General features: G+C 41.5%; 2 protein-coding genes across 35 annotated transcripts in view; one reads left to right on the top strand and one right to left on the bottom strand.

The window, feature by feature from the left end:
- kif1aa (kinesin family member 1Aa) overlaps positions 1–24,384 on the top strand; it is a 315,620-nt gene that overhangs the window by 82,734 nt on the left and 208,502 nt on the right. The gene's annotated exons all lie outside the window — the stretch shown is intronic.
- LOC134345439 (uncharacterized) lies at positions 4,011–23,409 on the bottom strand. Of its 3 annotated transcripts, XM_063046088.1 has the most exons (5): positions 22,875–23,040; positions 20,445–20,614; positions 18,955–19,170; positions 11,184–11,390; positions 4,011–10,489 (listed from the first exon to the last, which is right to left on the bottom strand). In XM_063046088.1, the coding sequence occupies exons 1-5, from the start codon at positions 22,897–22,899 to the stop codon at positions 10,298–10,300; spliced, it is 810 nt and encodes a 269-aa protein (XP_062902158.1). In that variant the 5' UTR covers positions 22,900–23,040; the 3' UTR covers positions 4,011–10,297. The 3 variants fall into 3 exon arrangements, with proteins under 3 accessions (XP_062902158.1, XP_062902156.1, XP_062902159.1); XM_063046086.1 differs by lacking the exon at positions 20,445–20,614 and having other exon boundaries at positions 22,875–23,409; XM_063046089.1 differs by lacking the exon at positions 22,875–23,040 and having other exon boundaries at positions 20,347–20,477.

Genomic DNA, 24,384 nt, shown 5'->3' with positions numbered 1-24,384 from the left:
ATCAATTTGTAAATTACCCCTTCTTACTCTGTCACCAAGTTTAGCAGCTGCACAAATGCTTTCCATTTGCAAGTATGTTGTAACAGTACACGGTTAAGATACTTGTGTTAAACTTGTGTCAATTTTATGTCAGTATAATAACTTAAATGAGTTAACAATTGCATTTGAACTGTGAAGGCAGAAGTGTAGCCCAAGATCATATCCAATAAAAATGTGGCCGCCTAAACTCAGGATTCTGTGCTGCTAGTTACTCAATTCAGTTCCCATGTTGACATCACACACATGTACAGTTCAAGTGGGAATTTCCTCAGAGTTGCTAGAAGTGTGCATTTCTTGCCAAGAGCTGGCTAGTGAAACAAGAGCTGTCCTTTGGAAGTGTCTGGCCTATATTTCTCATTTATTCCATCACATGGCATCTTACCAGAAAACATGCTCACTTTTTGCCTTTATTAGCTGACCTATTTGTGGGATCTCAACTTGAGCTGTAGATTTAGTACTTGAAAACAAAATAACTAATTGAGGCGTTCTTACCTAGTTTGTAAAGCAGAAAACACTCTTTATTTCATTTGAAGGAAATTTCTCTGTTCTTAGTAGTGTCTGGAAAACGTTTTCCTAAAGCATTTATTACTTTGTCTCCTCCTCCAATAGGTCTACTGAAAGGCTCTTAAGCAGAATGATTTTAGCCAGTTCCCCTAATGTCCTCAAAATGTATATTGACCATTGAATTGGTGTCCTTCTCAATGGGCAATTTACCATCTTTCTCACCCAATAAATCTTGGTCATTTAGTAAGTTTCTTGCTAAGCACCCTGAACATTGATCTGATGTCCTGTTCAGTGGAATTTGCTCATTTACATGGTAATTGCTTTGGACTTTAGCCATTTACCAGGTGTCTAGCTTTCTGGATGTTAACCATTTACCAGGTATCTTGCTTCAGGGACTTTGGCCGTTACCATGTGGGTTACTCTGTGCACTATCATTAATGAACCTTGCCCTTTCTCCTTCTCTTATCTTGTGGGCTATAGATCTTCACTGGCGTTTTGCAGATTGAAATGTAATACATCTATTCTGGGCAATAGAATACCACTTTACTTCAATAGCTTTACCTCAAGGAATGGAACTTTGTCTCATAGCATTCAGTGGAAGTATACTGATGCACACATGCCTGTCACAGCTTCAGAGCACACCAGGAGGTTCTTGGTACTGACAGAGGTTCCTGGTGCTGTGCCAGGACTGTGTAAGTATCCTGTTGTGAGTAGAGCAATTGTCTGTTGGTTTTGAGATGTGACATATATCAGGATCTTAATGGAGAACGTTGCCATTTACAAGTCCTTGCCAATAAAAGACCGTAAGTACTAGGGGGAGAAACAATGTTCTTTCTGTCAGTATTCACTCTTTTCTACTGAATAGCATCATACAGCAGCAACCAGGCAATGAAAAAATCATTACCATTCACTGATAATCCACACCAATGCAATTGAAGCAGTATTAGCTTCAACGTTATCTGGATCCCAGACAAAGAGCAAGTTACTTTTGGAGAATAGAGATTTTAGAATTAAATCTTTGAGCATTAATTGCCTGTGTTTCTTGGTACAGACTTGTGTATGAGGTCATCACCATCCCAGCCAGCATCTGGACCAGCTCTTATTGAAGCCATTCAGTACATCAGAACTTCTTTGCAATGTTCAGCATCTTTTTTCCTTGGGTTTTCTATTTTATCAGAAAAAAAATCTGATAGCCAGCTACTTGTAGTCCAACATATTGTTCTACCAAACTTCTCAAATTGACATTCAAAACCACTGCAATTCCTGCAAATCTGAAACAATAACAGTAAACACTGGAAAAATGTAGCAAGTTAGAGAGTGTCTGTGGAAAGAGAAACAGTTAAAATTTCAGGGCTTGACTCTTGAAGCATTTCAGCAGTGGTTTCTAATTGTCAGCATGCACAAATAATTTCATATTTTTTAGATAAACTAATGTAAGTTACATTATAGTAAATCAGCTGAGCAGCATTAGCAGCACCTGCCAAACCTGAGACATCCCCTGCCAAACCTGGGCAATATTAGCTCAGCACAAAAGAAGCGGGGAAGCCTCTAGTCCTTTGTACTATTCTGACATTCAGCAGGGTCAGGGATAACCTTCTACCTTAGTAACACTTTCCGATACTTAGCCTATATCCTTAGTAGCCACTAAACACTGGTTAGACCACACTTGGAGTATTGCGTGCAGTTCTGGTGGCCACACTACAGGAAGGATGTGGTTATGACGGAGAAAGCGCAGAAGAGGTTCACCAGGATGCCCTCTGGATTGGAGACTTTTACTTACAAGAAGATACTGGATGGACTGAGCTTGTTTTGCCCAGAACAAAGAACGTTGAGGGATGACCTGATGAAATTATATAAGATCATAAGAGGCTGAGATAGGTTTGGTAGTCAATATCTTTGTCTCATAGTAGGAATAATATAAACAATGTGGCAAAGGTTCAAGGTGAAAACAAGAGTTTTTAAAAGGGTCTTCATGGTAACAGTTTTTCAACTGAAAGTGCTTGATATCTGAAATGCGCTGCCAAAGAAGCAGATGGAATCAGGTAGTATTAATACATTTAAAAACATTTAGACAAGCACTTAAAAGGGTATGGCATAGAACGATATGGCCCTAACGCAGGCAAATGAGATTAGTAGTCATTACTCTCAGTATCATGTCCTCCAATTCTGTTTAATAATGTCTTGCCTGGCACTTTATGGAAGGACTTCTGAAAGTCTAAGTGCACCATATCACTGGTTTGCTCTTATCTATTTCATTAATTACAACCTCAAAAATTTCTGACAGATTTATCTAACATTATTTCCTTTTCGTCAATCTGTGTTGGCTCTTCCCAATAATATTACTATTGTCTTAAGTATTTTGTTCCCTCTTCCTTAATAATAGATTCAAACATTTTCAACGACTTATGTTAGACTAACTAATCTATAGTTGCCTGTTTTCTCTTTTCCTTCTTAAATAATGGAGAAATAGTTCCTACTTTTTAAATCCTTGGTAACTTTTCTAGAATGGAGTCCCATGCGTGGAAGCCTCCGTCGGACAGAGTCGGCCATGGATGTTGCATCCTATCTGTCTAGATATGCAATCCTGGGCAGTACGATATGGAGAGCAAGCTGTTGTCCATGTAGCAAGCTCCCCCTCTCCACGCATCTGATGAACCCAAAGGCATGGCAGAGACTGGTACAGTTTGGTACCAGCAGCGTCGCAGGAATTGCCTGTCAGCATTGAACTCAATGTAGGACTGCCTTAGGGACTTCAGCTCTGGATTTTTCCCTTGGGGTTCACTCCTGAAGCCTTCCCCATGAGTGGATATTTCTGCCAACTGCAGTTGATGAGCCCCCATTTGCCCGAAGTGAGTAGATTTAAGCCGCCAATAACCTGCCTTTGCCTCTTCTCCTGTCAGTAGAAACATTTCCACCGAGCTTAGTAGCTAAGCCACGTGTGAAGGCCAGGGCCTAGACTTGGTTGTCAGAGGCTATTTGAGGTGCACGCCATTGGGAGCATTTAATGGGTAGTGGGAGCTTATCCCCATTACCACCCTCGGCCATACAATCTCCCTCAAAAGATATGTAATTGTCAGATCTTTTTTGAATTACACTCCTAAACCATGGAACTGAATACCGAAAACAATAGGGATGCACACTTAGTTAACACTTTTAAACTCCAGCTCAAACCCAATTAATTTAACCTTGTTTTTAACTAACAGCTGTTTGTCTTTTATTTTCATGTTTGCACTTTATCTCATTGTAAAGTACTTTGAACTACATTGTCTGTATGAAAAGTACTCCATAAGTAGCTCATTATTATTATATTCCATAAAAATGATCTTGAAAATACAGGTTATTTGGTTGTCCTTATAGCTAACATTCTAAGTCAGGAATCAATCATGTGTTTTGAATCAATCTTATATTAAGATGATGTATCACTGCTGAGAACTTTTTCCTCAGCTCATTATCAATCTACCTTCACATCAACAGACATTTCAGTTCTTTACAGCATGCTAAGTATTTCTGAAGTGTAGTTCATTGTTGTTAAATTGAGGAAATCGACATCCAATCTGTACATTGCAAACAGTAACAAGTTGAAAGACTGATTAATCTTTCTATTACTGTTGTTGATTGTGGAATAAATATTGGTTGAAATGCTACAAGAACTCCGTGCTCTTCTTCAAATGGCTCTATTGTAGCTATTACACTCACTTGTGGACTGAGATATCAATACACTTTAATCCCATGCTATAATTGTATGTGCAACACACACAAACTGCTAGAGGAATCTATGGAAAAAAAGTACAGTCGATGTTTCTGGAAATGTCAACTGTACTTTTTTTCTATAGATGCTGCCTGGCCTACTGAGTTCCTCCAGCATTTTGTGTGCGTTGCTCAGATTTCCAGCATCTGCAGATTTTCTCTTGTCTAGTATTGTATGTGATTATATATTGTAGAATATTTCATACTAACTGTAATATTTTATCTGGTATATTTGTACTTCAGCTTGTGGTTTCATGGGATTAAGCTGTTGCCAGAATTTTTGAGCAGAATACGATTTGGGCGAAATTGGCACTGAAATATTCACACAAAAACAGAGGTTTTCATATGATATAACTGATAATGAAACTGAAAACATTTGAATGACAAGATATAGCTTTTAATGGAATCGAAGCCTCCACTGGGTGTTGAGGACCTGGTACAGGCTGTGTATAGAGGTGAAGGAAGGTTTCTGAGAGTGAATATTCTAGGTTTGTAGTCATAGCATTATTGAAAGTACAGCCCATGCAGTCCATGCCGAAACCATTTTTACAACCTTTTGTCAGGAAAACCTGCATTCCGAATTGTCCCACAAAAGGAATAATTTTAGTGGTATTTACAATACAATTGTAAATAAATTTAGTGGAATTTAAAATTATTTTAAATTCCTCAATGAGGCCATGCCTCAATCTTCTGAACTCATGGAATATAAGCTGTTTATTTGACCCGTCCTCATTGTTTAACACTATAACCCTGATGTTTTCTATTAATTCTGCACAGTGGTCGTTCCAGCTCATTATATGCTTTCCAAGGTGCCAAAAATCGATGTTTTTTTTAAGAAATGACTTAAAATATCTCTCCTTTATTGAAGGAGTTTGCTTTTACATGATTAAGCACTTGGGTGTGCACTGAGAAATTAATAGTAGGCAGGAGAGAGATCTCGGGACCAGTTATTCATTTTCCTAGATACTGTCTGACCTGCTGAGTTCCTCCAGCCTTTTGTGTGTGTGTGTTGCTTTGGATTGTTTAAATTGTCCTCAGATTTAAGAGTCTTCCACTACTCAATGCAATCTGTTTCTATAATATCTAATACTTCCAATTGGCTCTTCTAACAATCTTCCCATTTCCACGAAACATGTGTATTGTATCAATTCTTTAATTTTGATTCATTATCTCTCAAAACCTGCGTTGTCACTGGGACTGCTCCTCGGCCTGAGGTTTCTGCTGAATTTTATTTGCAGCCGGTTTAATTCATATTGCGGGTTTACCCTGGTTAATTGTTTTACTGTGACAAGCTCTCTCACAAACATTACAAACAAGCAGATCCCAATTAATATCTTTCCAATTCTGAGTTAAAAGATCCACATGTGAGGAAAATGATTCCGAGATCTTGACTGAGTGTAGATGTTTTCAATCTTGTAATTTGATTCTTGTTATTTTAGCTCACTTTTGACTATTCATGGTAACCGTTAGAGATTTGTTTGAAATATTTATTTAACTTAAAAATGTCTCTCCTTTATTGAAAGAGTTCATTTCTACATGATTAAGCACTTGGATCTGCACTGTGAAATGAATAGTAGGCAGCAGAAGGATCCCATGAATCACGAAGTCGTGCAGTGGGGAGTTTCACAGTTTTATGATTCAGAATTGCTGGGGTGGGTGATGGGGAAGAGAGCAGTTTTATTATACATGAGCAGTGGTTCACGAAAAGGTCTCACCACCACCTCTGAAGGAGCAGACAATACTGGCTCCATGACTTGAATAACTTTCTTGCTTCTTGGCAACCAGAAGCAGGAAAAACGTTCATCTTGCATTCTGTTCAGTACTCTACTCCATCAATGTTTGATCATTACCTCCTCTGAGTTATATTCTGTGTTTTACGTTGTGTATTCTTCCTGCTTGTTTGATTGCTGCTCTGCATCTGAAATCAGTTTGTTACAGAAAAGCCCTCCTCTCACCCAATGCCCCATTGTAGTCTCATCTACCCTACACCATGCAGTATCATTGTTGGAGAATATTATTGATATTGAATCTCAAACAGGCTAGTCTTTATTTTACATTTAAAAGTTTAATAGTTATTTTGAAGGAAAGGTTTAGTAAACTGTTTACTGATTCAATCCCTGTTTTGTACTGAATGTGCCTTGTTTCCAGTGGTGATTCTCAGAGTCCAAGAATCTGTCTTTTTTATAATGTCTTGGATGAGGAAGTGGAAGGGTCATTTAGTAATTTGCAGATGACACAAATGTCGCTGGTGTTGTGGATAGTGTAGAAAGTTGACCTAGGTTACTATGGGAAGCTGAACTGGGCTGTATAATGGCAGATAGAGTTCAATCCTGAAAAGTATGAAGTGATACACTTTGGAGGGTCGAACTTGAAGGCATCTTGGGGTCTATATCCATGGATCCCTCAAAGTTAACATGCAGTTAATAGGGTAGTAAAGAAGGCATATGGTGTGTTGACCTTCATTAGTCTGGAGACTGAGTTCAAGAGCCACAAGATAATGTTGCAGCTCTATAAACTCTGGTTGGACCACACTTGAAATATTGTCTTCAGTTCTGGTCTCCTCAATCCAGGAAGCATATGAAAGATTTATAGAGGGTAAAGAGGAGATTTACTACGATGCTTCCTGGAATGGAGAACGTGTCTTATGAGGATAGATTGACTAGCTAGGGCTTTTCTCTTTGGAGTGAAGGAGAATGAAAGGTGACTTTATAGAGGTGTACAAGATGATAAGACGCATAGATAGAGTGGGCAGCCGTGGTGGAAATGGCTAATACAAGGTAGCATAATTTTAAGGTGATTAGAGGAAAGTACAGTATAAGAGATTGTCAAAGGTAGTTTTTATTTTACACAGTGATAGATACGTGGAATGCACTGCCAAAGTGTAATGGTAAAGGCAGGCACATCTCAGAGACTCTTAGACAGGTACATGAATCAAAGAAAAATGGAGGTCTATGTGGGTTGGATTGATGCTTCAGTAGATAAAACATCAGCACAACATTGTGGGCCAAATGGCCTGTACAGTGCTGTACTGTTCTGCTAATTAAATCCGTAGGGTTAGCAATTTCTAGAATATAGTGCTATCATTCAAACAACAGGCAAGTTTGTGAAACAAGTTCTTACTCAGAGAGTGATAGGTGCTTAGAACTTGCGGCCAGGGAGATGATAGAAGCAGATGTGGTAGTAATATTTAGTCATTTTGAGAGGTATGTGACCAGGTAAAGGTGGAGGGATTTAGTTCATCTATAGGCAGATGGGATTAGTTTAAGTTGAAATCATGGTCAGAACAGCCACCGTGGGCTGAAGGGCCTGTTTCTGTGCCATATTGTTCTGTAAAAAACAAGTTTATCTCTGCTCTGTACAACTGCATCTGAACCAAGCTATTAACCAGGTAGGGGTCAAGTTTGCTCAGGTAAATTGATGGTATTACTCCAGGTATGTTACTTCATCTCAGACTCCCTTGTAGGGAATGTAAGGTACTGTTAAAATGTTGATGCGAATTAGTGGAGAGAGTCAACAGGAATGTTGTCTTGTGATGGAACCTGAATCTTTTGTTCAACATTTGCTGTCCTTAGAACTGGCCTTGATGTGACTGAATTCTCCTGTTTCACTATTCTAAACTTTCAGAAAGCCTTTGATAAGGTCCCACATAGGAGGTTTTAGTGGGCACAATTAGAGCACATGGTATTGGGGGTCGGGTACTGACATGGATAGAAAATTGGTTTGCAGACAGGAAACAAAGAGTAGGGATTAACGGGTCCTTTTCAGAATGGCAGGCAGTGACTAGTGGGGTACTGCAAGGCTCGGTGCTGGGACCGCAGCTATTTACAGTATACATTACAGGTTTCCCCCGCCATCTGAAGATGGAGCATTCCTATGAAACGGTTTGTAAGCCAGAATGTCGTAAAGCGAAGAAGCAATTACCGTTAATTTATAATGGAAAAATTTGTGAGCATTCGCAGACCCAAAAATAACCTATCAAATCATTCCAAATAACACATAAAACCTAAAATAACAGTAACAATTGAGGCGATACAATTGGCAATCGTCTCTGATCTGGGTCGACATTTACGTGCCGGGCGGCACCTAATTAATTAGCTTTTTTGTTTCGGCTTTTTTCTTAAAGATGTGCTGGGTGCGTCCCGGCTACCGCTGCATTCTCCACGAATCGGTATCTGTCCGTGGTCCGGGGTTTGGGGTGGTGGAACACTGGGGTGACGTCTGTTTCCATGACGGCAGGCAGGTCATCTTCTTCTATGTCTGCCTGCCTCGATGTCGAAGGTCGAGGTTCATTGTCTGCTGTGGCTGATGTGGAAGGCTTGCTTGACTGCTTAGCCTTGCACATTTTTAGATCATACAGTTCTTTGGATCATATAGTTCTTTGTAAGCACTCAAACCATCTTGCATATATGCCGTAAACTGACGTACCCTTTCAAAATTAAAGTCGTACTTTATCATTGCAGCGAAAATCTCACAAGGCTGCAATCATGTTCAGTTCCTGGACGACTTCACTTTTGGTCCATTCGCTACTGCATTTGGTTTCAATTGTTATCCTTTCCTCTTCCAATTGCATCAGCTCTTCATCTATCAGTTCTTGGTCATGGGATGCCAAAACCTCTTCAACATCATCTTTGTTAACTTCCACAAGCCAAACTCACTTTGTCCTTGCTTTGTTCACCATGATCGAAACGCTTAATTATGTCTGGTTTTATGCTAAGTGTAACACCCTTACAAGCTCTTTTAGGCTTTTCCGATACCTTAGAACTCATCTTGCAAATGGCTGCTCACAGGCACGTGTTTAAGCAATGCCGGCTAGAATGCCGTTCCGAATCCGGGGGAGGAGCAGCTGTTTTTTCGTAACAGTGAAAACACCTTCTGTTAGCGAAAACAGGGAACTAATGTAGGTCTTTCGTAACAGTGAAGTTTCGTAAAGTGAACGTTCGAAAAGCGGGAGACACCTGTAATAATTTAGATGAAGGGATTAAAAATAACATTAGCAAATTTGCAGATGACACAAAGCTGGGTGACAGTGTGAAATGTAAGGAGGATGTTATGAGAATGCAGGGTGACTTGGACAGGTTGGGTGAGTGGGCAGATGCATGGCAGATGCCGTTTAATGTGGATAAATATGAGGTTATTCACTTTGGTAGCAAGAACAGGAAAGCAGATTACTATCTGAATGGTGTCAAGTTAGGAAAAGGGGAAGTACAACTAGATCTGGGTGCCCTTGTTCATCAGTCACTGAAAGTAAGCATGCAGGTACAGCAGGCAGTGAAGAAAGCTAATGGCATGTTGGCCTTCATAACAAGGGGAGTTGAGTATAGGAGCAAAGAGGTCCTTCTGCAGTTGTACAAGGCCCTGGTGAGACCCCACCTGGAGTATTGTGTGCAGTTTTGGTCTCCAAATTTGAGGAAGGACATTCTTGCTATGCAGGCAGTGCAGCGTAGGTTCACTGGGTTAATTCCATGGATGGTGGGAATGTCATGTGTTCAAAAATTGGAGCGACTGGGCTTGTATACGCTGGAATTTAGAAGGATGAGAGGGGATCTGATTGAAGCATATAAGATTATTAAGGAATTGGACATGCTAGAGGCAGGAAACATGCTCCCGATGTTGGGGGAGTTCAGTTTAAGAATAAGGGGTAGACCATTTAGAACTGAGTTGAGGTATATCTTTTTCACACAGAGGGCTGTGGATCTGTGGAATGCTCTGCCTCAGAAGGCAGTGGAGGCCAATTCTCTGGATTCTTTCAAGAAGGAGTTAGATAGAGCTCCTAAAGATAGCAGAGTCAAGGGATATGGGGAGAAGGCAGGAACAGGGTACTGATTGTGGATGATCAGCCATGATCACAGTGAATGGCGGTGCTGGCTCGAAGGGCCAAATGGCCTACTCCTGCACCTATTGTCTAAACTACTGTAACTTTCTTAGCCAACATTTCTTCTCTAAATTATGCTAGCTACTCTTCAATAAAACATGTTTCACTCTCATCAACGAAGGTGATTGCTGACTCCTAGCAGGTTCCCCTTCTCCATATCGTCACGTGAGTCACTGTCAACTCATGTTGTCGTGCTGTCTGCCGGATCAGGATGGACTCATTCTTCTCAGACAGCAGCTCAAAATGTGGGGAGACGACCTGCTTCAGCGTATCAAATCCTCTCACCTCCTTGCCGGTATTATCCTTGTATCCCCCCAGCCAGAGAGACTGTCGACAGAAGGAAAAGGTAGAAGAGTGAATGATGTAATGGGTGCATAATAACTCACTCCCTCTCCCACTATTACTTTATGTTAACCATTAGTCACACATTCACATCTCCTAGGTGGCTGTTGACAGCTTACTGATAGTTTACACATTGAGGAAGCTTTATGGAAACCACTACATCGACTTAAATTGGCATTGCTGAGTTAAACATTGCTGTCTGCTCAGGAAAGCTATTATCAATAGAGACAAACATTGCTACAATTTTAATATCACTCAAGAGCTAACTAGTCTGCAAGGTGTAAGCATGAAAGTATTAAAGGTGCGCTAACAGTCTAATGATTTATCTTGGGAATACCTGCAGTTATAAAGCTACCAGTTTTCAACTGAAGAGAGGCACATTCTTAGTTAAGCGCTAAGACATCGCTGTTCTGTACCCTCACTCCAGCTCTCTCAATGTCTACTGGAGAATTTGCATAGACATGCCCTTGACCTAATACTTTATTCTCTAATGGATGCATCGGAATGATCAAACTCCCTTCTGGCTGAATAGTGCTGAGCTCAAGTAGATGCTTTAGGGTCAGAGAATAAGAGGAATTATTCTCTATTTGTTCAGTTTAATCAGCATGACTATGGTCACACTGAAGTCCATAGGAATTTTGTGACTGAATCATTTCTTATGTGAAGCAGTTAAAATTACCTTTGGTGTAAACTCTTCCAGCCAGGTGTAGGGTGATGTAATGACAAGGATTCCACCAGGGGCCACCAGCCCTGGGAGTCTGTGCAAGAATGCAAAAGGGTCTGGTAGGCGACAGATCAGATTCCCTGCTAGGACACAATCAAAGGTTCCTAGATCCTCGGGAAGATTACAAGCATCCCCTTGCCTGAAAAGACATCGACTTCGCTCCTGCAGAAGGAAACGGGGAAAGAAATGGCAGGTCAAAATGTAATGCTTTTAAGTTGATGCCAAGGAAAGAGCTGATTTCCTGTTATTTGTATCTGCATTATATTTGTCATTCAATGGTTATAAACTAAGTAAAAGTCTTTACATCTTTTCTCTAAGCCACTTGGGCATGATTCCACATGGAACAGCCACACAGATAACTTCCCTCAGCACTGTCCTATCACGAATCCCTCGATCTGGGATTAAATTGAGTCAGCTCGGTTTTTCTGGCAGGAAGGAATGTTGAATGACCGTGGGTTCTAAATAAGGGGATTAAGAACAAAAGTAAATCTGTTTTTGGTAGAGCCAGATTCAAAACAAGTAACGCAGATGAGAAAATATCTTGTATAGAAAATATCTATGATTCTGACTCCCTCCAGTTCTAATTGGCAACCGTGAATTGCACCATCTTGAGCTAATGAGTTAGAATGCCATTACTCATTTTCTGCATGCGCATCTTTTTAAAAACAGGATCCTCCTCAGTGGCATCAGTACATCGAAGCTGACTCAGGTTGGCGAAAAAAAGCTGCAAATCCAAATTAGAAAATTCTAGAATTTTTTTTTTTTTGTTTGACTAAATTCATTCAAACCCTGCTCGGGCTGATTGCGGACGTCACCCTGAAGGTTAATTTCAGTGAATGCAAACATTGACCATTGACCATTGACCATTGACCACCGACTACAATGCAAAAAGTCGTTCAGAGATTAAAGCTGATAGATGGAGGGCACTGGGAGACTAGTAAAAGTGCAATATATCAATTGTTGCAGAAATGTAGGTTAACAAAGGAATGATAGTATGGCATTCCTATTTACAGGGTTTTCAGATGAATTAGAAAGGGGGATTTAAAATAAAGGATAGGAAGAGAGATGAGTGTTACAGTGAGCCATTACAAACAATGCCTATTCGTTAGCTGACAACCAATTGCAGGCTGGCTTTCACTGATTGGTTGTTGTTCGTATCAACATCTTGAATGTTCTTGGGTAAATCATTTAAATAGTCATGCTCTGGGATGTACTGCTGAGTTTTGAGATTTTTGTAGTTGCGCGATTTTACTGATTAAATGTTTATTTTGTGTTGTGGCTTCGGGTCTCATCAGTAGTTATAGGCAAGTGAACACAACAAGTTGACGACAAGGTGATGTATTACATCAATTTGGCAATTTCAGCAGAAGATTTAGGCACAATTCTACAATAGCAGCAAGCTCAATTTGAGGCCACCCTGCTGAAGTTAATTGAAACCTTGACCAGTAGGCTGTCAGTGAGTCCTACGACGTCAGTGTCAAATACTGAACAGAACTCATGTGAGTCAATTGTTGCATCCATTACTTACTTCTAGTTCAATGTTGCTTCCAGAGTTGTGTTTGAATTGTTGTTCAAATGGTAAAAAGATCTATTACGGTTTGAGCTTACTAGTAAAAGCTACTAGTGAAAGACACATACTTTGCTTTGAAAGTTGGACATGAACATTATTTCAACTTCATTCTGCCTAAGAACCTACATGGTCGATCGTTTGACAAAACTGTCCAACAGCTAACTAGCATTTTTGGAGACCAGTCACCTCTCTTCAGTGTTTTCTGCCGTTGCCTAAAAACTCATTAATCACAATCAAAACTCAGCATCACATATGCTGGTATCGTCAATCATGAATGTGAAATGTTCAAGCTGGGTAACATATTCAAATCGCAATTCAAACATCTGACTTTTATTTGTGGACTTTAGGCACTTGGTGATGTAGACATTCGTAAGCGGTTCCAGGCTGGTCTGGAGCAAGACCCTGATGTGACTGTACAAGCTGTCACTCAAGAATGTCAGCATTTGAGCAACCGGAAACACAATTCCAACCTGCTCGAACAGAGCCATGTCAATGCAATTTCTAAAGGCTCAGGCATCATCACTCAGCAAGTCTCCAAGCAGCTAAACACAGCTTGTTGGAACTGTGTGCATGGCATTATACAAAGAAATACAAGAAAAACATTTGCAGCAATTGCTAACGCTGTGGTCACAAAGAAGGCATTTGCTGTCCTTCACTGTCTTCTAAAAACGATCAAAATCTACATGAAGTGTAACAGTCATGTACAATGTTGACTTTGCCCCCAAGGGATGGTACGTCAGTGTATTTATCAACCATCAATTAGTCAAGTTATAACTTGATAAGGTGTGAAACGTCACCATTATCTACAAAGGCACTTGAGTCCCCACCAGTCAAATCAACTCATCACTCCACCTGCAGTGCACTGGGTGGAACCGTCCAGCTGATTGTCAAACTGCACTGCATGGTGAAGCTGAACGTAAGCCAGGTTATCAGTGTGTGTTAGCTAACAGACCAGCCACCAGATCTAATTGTCCTTGGAATTGACTGGATGGAGAAACCTCATCTCTGGACAAGACTTTTGAGTGTAACTTAGGGTGAAAAATGCAGCCTCCTGATGTTTCAATTAAGTATCTGGGACTCATCATAGATGAGCATGGTCATCGCCCAGATCTCAAAAACATCTCTGCTATCATAAAGATACCTTCACCATCAGGTGTCAGCACTTTATGATCATTTTTGGGCATGAACAGTCATTATTCAGCATTTCTCCCAGCAATGCACTGGCTGAGGGATCCAGTCAATGCTCTGCTCAACAAGATGCCACATGGAAATGGTCTAAACGATGGCAAAAGGCTTTTGATCAGGTGAAGAATAAGCTGTCATCCGACTTCCTGTTGATGCACAGTTATCATTCACTGTCGTGGCGGATGCAACCAACTACAGGATGGGAGCTGATGTCTCTCATATCTTCTCTGATGGTTCTGAAACCTGCCATGCATGCAGCCAAATCTCTGACCACTGCAGAAAGGAATTATGGAAAGTTGAGAAGAAAATCTTGGCATTCATGAAATTTCACAAGATACTTTATGGCAGATACTTCACCCTCCTTACTAATCGTAAACCACTGTTGTCCATCTTCAGGTCTAAAAAAGGCATCCCGGTGATTACAGCTAATCGTCTACAAAGTTGGTCAACGATGTTATTAGCTTACGATTTTGAAATCAAGTACATATCAACCTAGGTGAGGCAAATGCCCTCTTCAGACTTATCGATCAGCAGGTTACTGAAAATGAAGACACAATAGTGGCTGCAATTTCAATTGATTGCAAAGTTCACCAGGTTGTATCGGATGTTGCTGAAGGTCTTCCGGTCAGGGTCAACAAAGTCAGAGCAGAAACAGCTGCAGATTCTGTTCTTCAGCATATCTCCAGGTGGATGGCCAGTCCAGGTTGAGGATGATGTCATACCCTTCTACCGACGCAATACATCACTCTCAACTCTGGACTCTGCCAGATGTTTGGAGGCAGAATAGTAATTCCCCGATCCCTTTGACCAAAAGTACTGAGACAATTCCACTTGGATTTAATTGGATGAAACCCCCGGCAGGAAGCTTCGTGCATTGGCTGGGTATAGATGAAGATATCACATCTGTAGGCAAGCAGTGTTCTCAGTGCTCCACGGCAGCATAGAATCCAAGTGGAGCCGATCCATAACCAGGGCCTCAGGTTACCAGACCTTGGAGTTGAGTACATACTGGCTACACTGGTCCAGTCAGCAGGAGTACCAATCTTGTCCTAGTTGATGTTTATTCCAAATGGCTTGAAGTATTATCTATGAAGCCAGTAATGACAGAGGCTACTATTCAACAGCTGTTGTAGATCTTTAGCCACTTTGGGTTGCTAGAAACACTCCTTTCTGACAAAGGAACAATTCAGTTCACAGCAGTTTGCTGCATTCTGCCAGACAAGCAGGATTATCCACATTCACTCACCCTCATATTAACCACAGTCCAATAGCCAAACAGAGGGGAAATAATCACAACTCTGAGAAGGGATAGTATGTTAGACTGGTAACTGAATGGAACTCTATGTGATGAACTAATGAATGAAAATGGGATGGCCACACAAATATTTGTGCAATATAGACCTTCAAGCACTCTGGTTGATAGCAGGTCAACGTTGTAGGCAAGTTTCAGAAGGTTGTAAAACCAATGGGGCAGTAAAAGTGGAGGGTTTTAATCATACTAATATTAACTGGGGGTTAGTCCATATATAAAAAAAATGGTATAGAGGTCCCTAACTTCTTAAATTGCGTTCAGGGGAACTGCCTTCAACTAGTTTGTAGCCGGGGCGGGGGGGCAATTCTGGATTTAATTTTGGGGAATGAAGCTGGGTTGAAAGAAGATCAAATGTTCATTAAAATTAGCATAATGGTGGGAAAGGACAAAGATTTAAAATGGTGGTAATGGTTCTATGTTAAGGACAGTAGCTTTACTGGGTTAAAGAATAATGTATGAAAAGTAACTGGAAAATGGAAAGTGGATACGAAGATGAAGATTCAAAGTATTGTGGATACACATGTTCCCATGTAAAGCAAAAGGGTAGTGTAGGAAAATCTAGAGCCTGCTAAATGACGTAGAGGGAAGGAGAAGGCAAGAAAATGGAAGCTCATGTGAGATACTCAGAGCTTAGTACAGCAAAAAGACCAGAAGTGCAGGTAAGAAATATAAAGAAAAAATACAAGACTAAAGGTTATGAAATCTAAATATGCTATATATAAGTACATAAAAGCAGGAGTGTAACTGAGGAAAGACTAGGGCCTGTTAGGAAGTACAAAGGTAACCTGTGTGTGGAGGCAGAGCTTGTGGGTAAGGATCTTCCCAAGTACTTTGTCGCTCCAGTCATAAAAGAGGGGATGGTGCTGATATGCAGCTGACCTACCGAATGTTGGAAGGACTAGATAGGGTGGATCTGGAGAGGATGTTTGCTCTGGTGGGGCTGTCCAGAACTCGTGGTCACAGCCTCAAAACTGAGGGGCAACCTATTAGAACAGAGGTAAGGAGGAATTTTTTTAGCCAGAGATATGTGAATCTGTGGAATACTCTAACACAGACTGTGGCGGAAACCAAGCCCATGAGTATATTTAACGCAAAAGTTGATAGTTTCCTGATCAGTCTGGGCATCAAAGGATATGGCGAGAAGGTAGGTGTATGAGTTCAGTGGGATCCGGGATCAGCCATGATGGAATGGTGGAGCAGACTCAATGGGCTGAATGGCCTAATTCTGCTCCTACGTCTTATGGTCTTATGGATAGGTCATTAAACCAGATACATGTGAAAAATTGAATGGCTTAAAATTGTAAGAGCGGATTATTAAAAGGGTTAGCATCTTTGAATGTGGATAAATTGCCAGACTGAGATGAAATGCATCCCAGGTATATTAAGGGAAGCAAGGGAGGAAACTGCAGACTTTAACAATTATTTCCCAATCCTTCCTGGCTACAGGAATGGTGCCAGAGGATAAGTCTGAAGGGGAGGAAAGAAAAAAACTGCATAATTGCAGGCCAGTTAGTTCAACTTTGATAGTGGGAAGGCCATTGGATTCTTTTGTAAAGGACAGAAGTACCTCCATTTAGAAAGGCATGGTCAATCAGGATATTCAGCTTGGATATATAAAGGGAAATGCTCTATCTGACAAACCACAATGAATTTATCAAGGGGTAACAAGGAGATCAGTGAAAGCTATTTTTGAAAGGTTGTTCATAAGATCTCAAATAGTAGGCTAGTCAAAAGGTCAAAGCCTATGGGATCCAAGAGAAAGTCAGTGGAGATGGTTGAACGGTGTTGCTGTAACTAGAAGGCTGTTTACTATTAGAACTGCAGAAGGATCAGTACTCAGCCTCTTGCTTTAAGTAATATAAAGTATATTGAACTCGAGCTAAGTGTCGGGTGTGGTAAAGCAGTTTGCAAATAACTCAAAAATTGGTCCTGTGGAGAGAAGGTTTAGACTATGGGAGGATGCAGATGAACTGATCAATTGAAAAGGAAAAAAATAGCAAACAAAATTTTATCTGATCTGATATACCATAATAGGGGAAGAACATAATGTGAAGCAATTAAAAATGGATGATATTGTGCAATATGGAAAAAATATATCTGTTCACAGATCCTTAAAAGTTAGAGGAAGGATCAATAAGATGATTAAAAATACCCATTAATCGAAGCATAGAATAAAAGAACAAGAGGGTTATGCTGGAATGGTGTAGAACATTAATCAGAGCAGAGCGCTTGAATGATGTACAGTACAACATTGATTGGACCAGAGAGGTTATGCTAGAATGGTGTACAACATCAGTAAGCTGACAACTTGAATATTCTGTACAGTCACTGCATTATTGGAAAGATGTGATTACACTGGAGAGAGCACAGAAGATATTTATGAGGATGTTGCTACAACTGGATGCTTAGCTGGAAGAAATATTAGATCAGCTGGGTTTGTTTTCTTGGGGTGGAGAAGGCTGAGGGAAGAGTGTGTAAAATTAGAGTGACTTAAATAAGGATTTATTTCCCTTAGCAGGAAGATCATACACCAGGGGCCTTAACATGTTTAGAAAGGACATGAAGAAATGTTTTCCCCTCAGAGAGTAGTCGGGGTTTGGAATTTATTATCTGAAAGGGTGATGGAGGCAGAAACCCTCATCACAGTCAAAAGGTAGTTGAATGTGTACTCAAAGGCCTGCTCGATTACTGATGCAATCTTGAGGCTCGTTCGGTTGACAGTTTGACTGTTTCTTTTACAGCTGGTATGGACACGTGGCCAAATGCCTCCTGTGTGGTATATAAGACCATAAGAGATAGGAGCAGAGTTAGGCCATTTGGCCCATCGAGTCTGCTCCACCATTTCATCATGGCTGATATCAGCCCCAATCTTCTGCCTTCTCCCCATATCCCTTCATACCCTGACCAATCAAGAACATATCAACTTTGGCCTTAAATATACATAAAGACTTGGCCTCCACGGTTGCCTGTGGCAAAGATTCACCACTCTTTGGCTAAAGAAATTCCTCCTCATCTCTGTTCAAAAAGGATGCCCCTCTATTCTGAGGCTGTGTCCTCTGGTCTTATATTCTTTGAATTTTATAGACTTAATTCTAATATATTCCCTTCAATCAGAAATGTGCTAATCCAATCCAATTGTGGCATGTTGTATATGGAGCTGGAGTTGCAGTTTTGGCATTCTACTTCAGCCAGTGCTGGGTAGCCTTTACCCGTGATTTGCGTATCAGGCATTGGCGCTAATTATTCAATAAAGTTTTCAACGTCTCCGTATGAAGCTTCTGGGGCTGAATTTTACAGGGGCAAAGTATACTGGCCTGGGAGCAAATAGAATTGATGTGATGTTCCTGACACAAAGGCAAGTAAAGTGAACTAGGATCTGAAGCTGGCATTGCCAGTTTGGGTGGGCAAGATGGATGGGCAGTGGGATGCTGTAACTAAGCTCTTGGTCACAATATTCTCTTCTCCAGTTAATCCATTTGTCGTTTAGAGTAAAAAAGAACACTGGAAACAATATTAGAACAAAACTGAGAATATTAGTGATTAAAGAACACTAAATAATGGAGAGTGAGCACAAAGGATAGATGGAAATAATAGAACGAAGAACGCTGAATGGTAGGGATAGAGAACTGGGGTTAGCAAAGGCTTGATTGAGTACTTACAATATCCTGTGGCACCACAGCAGTGTGTTGGACACCCAAGTCTCCTTCGGTGATGGCGGTGTAAGGGAGTTGGCCTTGTTCTTTCAGCTGGTTGCAGGCATTGACAAATGGGTGGCTGAAGTCAATGCCCACTACTTCTTGAAATACCCGGGCCAATTCAAACGATGCTCTTCCCACAGCACAGCCAATGTCCAGGGCTCTGCTGGGACCACCAGTCTAATAGAGGTAAAGGAATTGGTAATAAATCAAACTTGCCATGGTGCAAAGCGCCTTGGATAACATAAAGCATTTTATATCTGGTGAGGATTGAATTGTAGTTACAGTAGTGAGATAGAACAGACTCAAATCTAATCACCTCCCTGACAATGCACACAAAATGCTGAAGGAACACAACAGGTCAGGCAGTGTCTATGGAAATAAAAGTCGACGTTTCGGGCTGAGACCCTTCTTCAGGACTGAAGAGGATGGGGGAAGATGCCAGATTGAAAAGGTGGCGGTGAGAAGAAGTAGGCTAGCTGTAAGGTTTTAGTTGAGGACAGGTGGGTGGGAAAGGTCAAGAGCTGGAGAAGAAGGAATGTGATAGGAGAAGAGAGTGGATCACAGGAGAACAGGAAGGAGGTGGGGGCCCAGCGAAGTAATACGCAGGTGAAAAGAGATAAAAGGTTAGAGTGGGGAATACAGAAATATGGGGAGGAGGATTTGTTTACCTGAAAGGGAAATCAATATTCATGCCACCAGCTTGGAGGCTACCCAGATGGAATAAACGGTGTTGTTCCTTCACCCTGAGGATGGTGTTATCTTGGCACAAGAGGAGGCCAGGATTTCCCTGATTTGCTTTATATGAATATCCCTTCATCCCTGTAATCCATTTCCTTCTGTATTCTGTGGAACACCCTCAATGGCATTTCCACTGACAAAATTCCTACTGACTGACTTTCCATTCACATTGACACATACTATACTACCGATCTCCTGCACTGTGTTCTTGCTTCTAAATTTGATGCTCCAGATCCCATTATGATCTCTCTCACCATTGTTCCTCCTGGTGTGGCCCTTGTCTTTGGTCCTCTCTGCCCTAAGGATGCAGACTTAAATTGATAGAGTGGTCAAGTGGTTTGGCTGTTCACTGCTAGATTTGGCAAAGGCATAGAACACTACTGGACCTTTCCCGTCAAAACCAGCCAATATTCTAGAATCATTTTGCAATGCAATGGTAACCCTGATTCTTTTTTCTCTTTATTGTGAATCACCCTCTTTATGTCCTCTCCCTTATCCATCCCATCGTCAGGAGCAACAGATAACCTCATTTTCAGTAGTCTAATTGGAGCCATTGGCTTTATTCCCTCTTTCCCTTGGTCACTAAACCAAACATTTAAGATTCAGGACACTTGCCTCCTGTTTATTGAATTCAGTTTCCACTACAGGTGTCCCCCGCTCTTCGAACATTCGCTTTACGAAACCTCACTGTTACGAAAGACCTACATTAGTACCTTGTTTTCGCTTTCAGAAGGTGTTTTCACTGTTACGAAGAAAGGCAGCATGCGATAAAAGGCAGCGCGTGCCCTGAGCAGCCGCTCTGCCCCAGATTCGGAACGGCATTGCTTAAAGACGTTGCATTGAGCAGCCGTTAGCAAGATGAGTTCGAAGGTATCGGAAAAGCCTGAAAGAGTAAGGGTGTTACACTTAGCGTAAAACTAGACATAATTAAGCGTTTCGATCGTGGTGAACGAAGCAAGGACAAAGTGAGTTTGGCTTGTGGAAGTTGACGAAGATGATGTTGAAGAGGTTTTGGCATCCCATGACCAAGAACTGATAGATGAAGAGCTGATGCAATTGGAAGAGGAAAGGATAACAATCAAAACCGAATGCAGAAAGTGAAGCAACTGCGTGAGATTTTCGCTGCAATGATAAAGTACGACTTTAATTTTGAAAGGGTATGTAGGTTTAGGGGATATTTGCAGGATGGTTTGAGTGCTTACAAACAACTGTATGATAGAAAAATGCGCGAGGTGCAGTAGTCAAGCAAGCCTTCCACATCAGCCACAGCAGACGACGAAACTCGACCTTCGACATCAAGGCGGGCAGTCATAGAAGATGAGCTGCCTGCCCTGATCGACGATGAGATGACACCCCCGTGTCCCATCACCCCAACACCCGGGTCCCGGACAGATACTGTATCGATTCGCGAAGAACGCAGCGGTAGCCGGGAGGCGCACAGCACATCTTTAAGAAAAAAGCCGAAATAAACATGCTAATTAATTAGGTGCCACCTAGCATGTAATTGTTGGCCCAGATCAGAGGCGATGCAATCAGCAATCGCCTCTGATCTGTGCTGACATTCACGTGCTGGGCAGCACCTAATTAATTAGCATGTTTATTTCGGCTTTTTTCTTAACGATGTGCTGTGTGCCTCCTGGCTACCACTGCGTTCTTCGCGGCAATGTATCGGGTCGGCGGCCCGGAGGGTGGGGGCCATTGCACCACCCAACCTGCGACGACTCAGTCTAACACACCATCATCAGGGTGCTCGGCGCTGTTTTCCCAATTCCGGTAAGTGATACTACACTGTACATACATTATTTCTACTGTATATAGGCTGTGTATTTTTATGAGTTATTTGGTAGATTTGGCAGCTTCATTGTTTAAAGGTTACTGGAGAGCGTGTTTATGCCAACAGCACTTGTGTGAGATTTTCGCTATGGAGATCTGTGCAGGCAATCGTTGTAGAGAAGTATTTCTACTTTATATGGGCTGTGTATTTATCATATCATTCCTGCTTTTACTATATGTTACTGTTATTTTAGGTTTTATGTGTTATTTGGCATGATTTGGTAGCTTATTTTTGGGTCTGCGAACGCTCACAAAATTTTCCCATATAAATAAATGGTAATTGCTTCTTTGCTTTACGACATTTCAGCTTATGAACCGTTTCATAGGAACACTCTACCTTCAGATGGCGGGGGAAACCTGTATAGGGAGTTACAGAATTATAGAAAACTACAGCACAGGAACAGGACCTTCAGACCATCTAGTCCATGGCAAACCATTTAAATTGCCTACTTCCACTGACCTGCACCAGGACCATAATGCTCCATACCCCTACTATCCATATTCCTATCCAAACTCCTCTTAAACATTGAAATTAAGTGCCCATGCACCACTTGTGCTGTCAGCTCATTCCATACTCTCATGAACCTTTGAGTGAAAAGTTTTCCCTCATGTTCCCCTTAAACTTTTCCCCTTTCACCTGACAACACTATGGTTGGACTCCCATTCAATCATAGTGGAAAATGCCTGCTTGCATTTACCCTATCTTTTGCTGGTTTTCTGGCCTGAAGGGTATCATTATCTAAATTCCTTTCATGCCCTCTCATTCCAGAGATCTCTGCTCCAAAGCCACTCTTACTGCAACAACCATTGTAAAGTACCAGTACTTCTTCTGTTGCTTATCTCTCAAAGTTTACAACCTGTTTTTCCCCTCCAAATTTGATCAGTTTTTCTTTGAACACATCCTGTTGTTGTGGATTCGAGTCCCACTCCAGAAATTCAAACATGAAGTACTTAATGCTGCAGGTATATTACACTGTTGGAAGTGCCTGTCCAGCTGAACTCGCTGAACTACTGCCCCAGCTGCCAACTCAGCTGGGTAAAGCAGATCCCAAAGCATCCTTTCAAAGAAGAGCATTGATTTCTCCCCAATCTGGCCTTGAACCAATCTCACTGAAAGGCATTATCACCATTCTGCTTCTGAAAATCTGTTCTCACATATCAGCTACTTAGGTCTCTGAACTCTCTGTGGCTAAGTGAATATCCGTGGTCAGCCACTAAAAATCAGCACAACCTTTTATAACTTTGACTTAAGCAACAATTTCTGTAATAATTATTTCAAATAAAGGGTCAGCAGGTGCCGAGACTGTTACCTGTTGGATGATGTGTTTGATGCATTCCTCAGCACACCTTTGTGGGAAGTTCTGTTCTGTAGCTGTGTTTGTGATGTACAGCGACTGCACCTGGGGCGAACCGTAGTGGAAGAGGAGGTACTTATTTATGGCTTGCTGTGTCTCATATACATTTTCCCTCAATGGTTCTCTTTCTTCTGGTGTCCTGTGATGTCTCCACAAACGGTAAAGGGCATATCCGCCTGCAAGGAGGACTACAGATCTGAGCAAATAAGGCTTCTCGTCCCTCAGCAGGAACATGGCAGGCATTGTACAGCAGGCTTCGACCACAGGCAGCAGAGAGGAGCTTTGGAAACATTCAAAGAGAAAGGGAGAAGCTAGCAGCTGTGCAGTGTCCTGCAAATGAAGGCATTCACTTCCTTTAGCACTTGGTCAGAACAGTCCTATAAAAGATAGATGTTTAAAGTCACTTTATCTCTAGCAAATGCCTTTTTTGTAATAGTAGTCTGCAGTTGCTGCGCACAGAGACAAGCCGGCACTCAACAGTAAAACTAGCTGAAGGTACCCCCCCCCCCCACCCCTGGTTAGTTAATCGAGTTTAACCTTTGTCCTTGAGGAGTTCTGTTCCCATTGGATAGAACATATGGTCAAACTGGAACATGTAAGCTGGAGGAGGGGCCGCATTCAGTGAAAAATTGCAACTGTAATCATTGCCCATGTCCTATCCTTCTGCATGCTGCATCTTACCAGCTCCGTTCATTTCAGGTTCCAGTTGGGACTCATAGATCGGAAAGCAGCTTCTCTGCGACATGGATGTATAATCCATTTTTCCAGATCTCTCGAATGGGACCTCAAAAAGCAAGTGCACCCGATTGGCCCAGCCTGGACACATCAGCCTTTAATTTCCCAGACCTATTTCAGATTAGTTGTCAGGACAGTAGAGGAGAGATAACCATTGTCAGAGTCTCCAGAAGAGCACATGTCCACTGTCATATGTGTAAAACTAGAGTGGATATGTTACTTTTGATCAGATTATAAATCACAGTATCAGGCATCTTGGGAGTTCAGAGCACTAACTGGAAACAGTAAAGCCTTAATTACATAGAGATTCTCAGATTCGGGTTGAGAGGGAACGAGTGAGTAAACATGCACTCAGTTCTTGTAATGAGGTTTGCTCACACAGTCCACAGGCATGCAGCATTTTCAATCGAGGTTGACTTGTCATAAGGAAGGAGCTTGTACACAATGGAATCTTGTTGGGATATGTTTAGTCAGAAAGAGAAATATCACAGGCTGAAGTAGGGAAAGGATTACATCGGGAGACTTTAAGGAAGTGTGCACTTGACAGTGCAATCGAATGGCACTTACACTCCAGTAACCCGCTCTTTGATGAACAACTGCGGTTCCACCTAAAGTCACTTCAGTCCAGATATTGTAGGCTTCGTCCAAATGTAGACCACAGAGTTAAACCTCAGAAAGCAAGGTGAGACTGAGTGTCTGTGGCATCAACGTTCATTTTAGCAAATTGATA

The sequence above is a fragment of the Mobula hypostoma genome, chromosome 4, assembly GCF_963921235.1.
Source record: "Mobula hypostoma chromosome 4, sMobHyp1.1, whole genome shotgun sequence".
In the NCBI taxonomy this organism is placed as follows: Eukaryota; Metazoa; Chordata; class Chondrichthyes; order Myliobatiformes; family Myliobatidae; genus Mobula; species Mobula hypostoma.
The sequence above is the reverse complement of the archived record's forward strand: the minus strand, read 5'-3'. Positions and strand labels throughout refer to the sequence as shown.

What these genes read in the sequence shown, in the direction of transcription:
- LOC134345439 (XM_063046086.1), bottom strand. Translation starts at nt 23,162, where the DNA reads ATGCCTGCCATGTTCCTGCTGAGGGACGAGAAGCCTTATTTGCTCAGA. An exon ending in TCAAACACATCATCCAACAG is followed by an intron (nt 19,171 to 22,874) that starts GTAACAGTCTCG and finishes TACCTCTATTAG; the next exon opens with ACTGGTGGTCCCAGCAGAGC. An exon ending in CTGTGGTGCCACAGGATATT is followed by an intron (nt 11,391 to 18,954) that starts GTAAGTACTCAA and finishes TTCCTTCTGCAG; the next exon opens with GAGCGAAGTCGATGTCTTTT.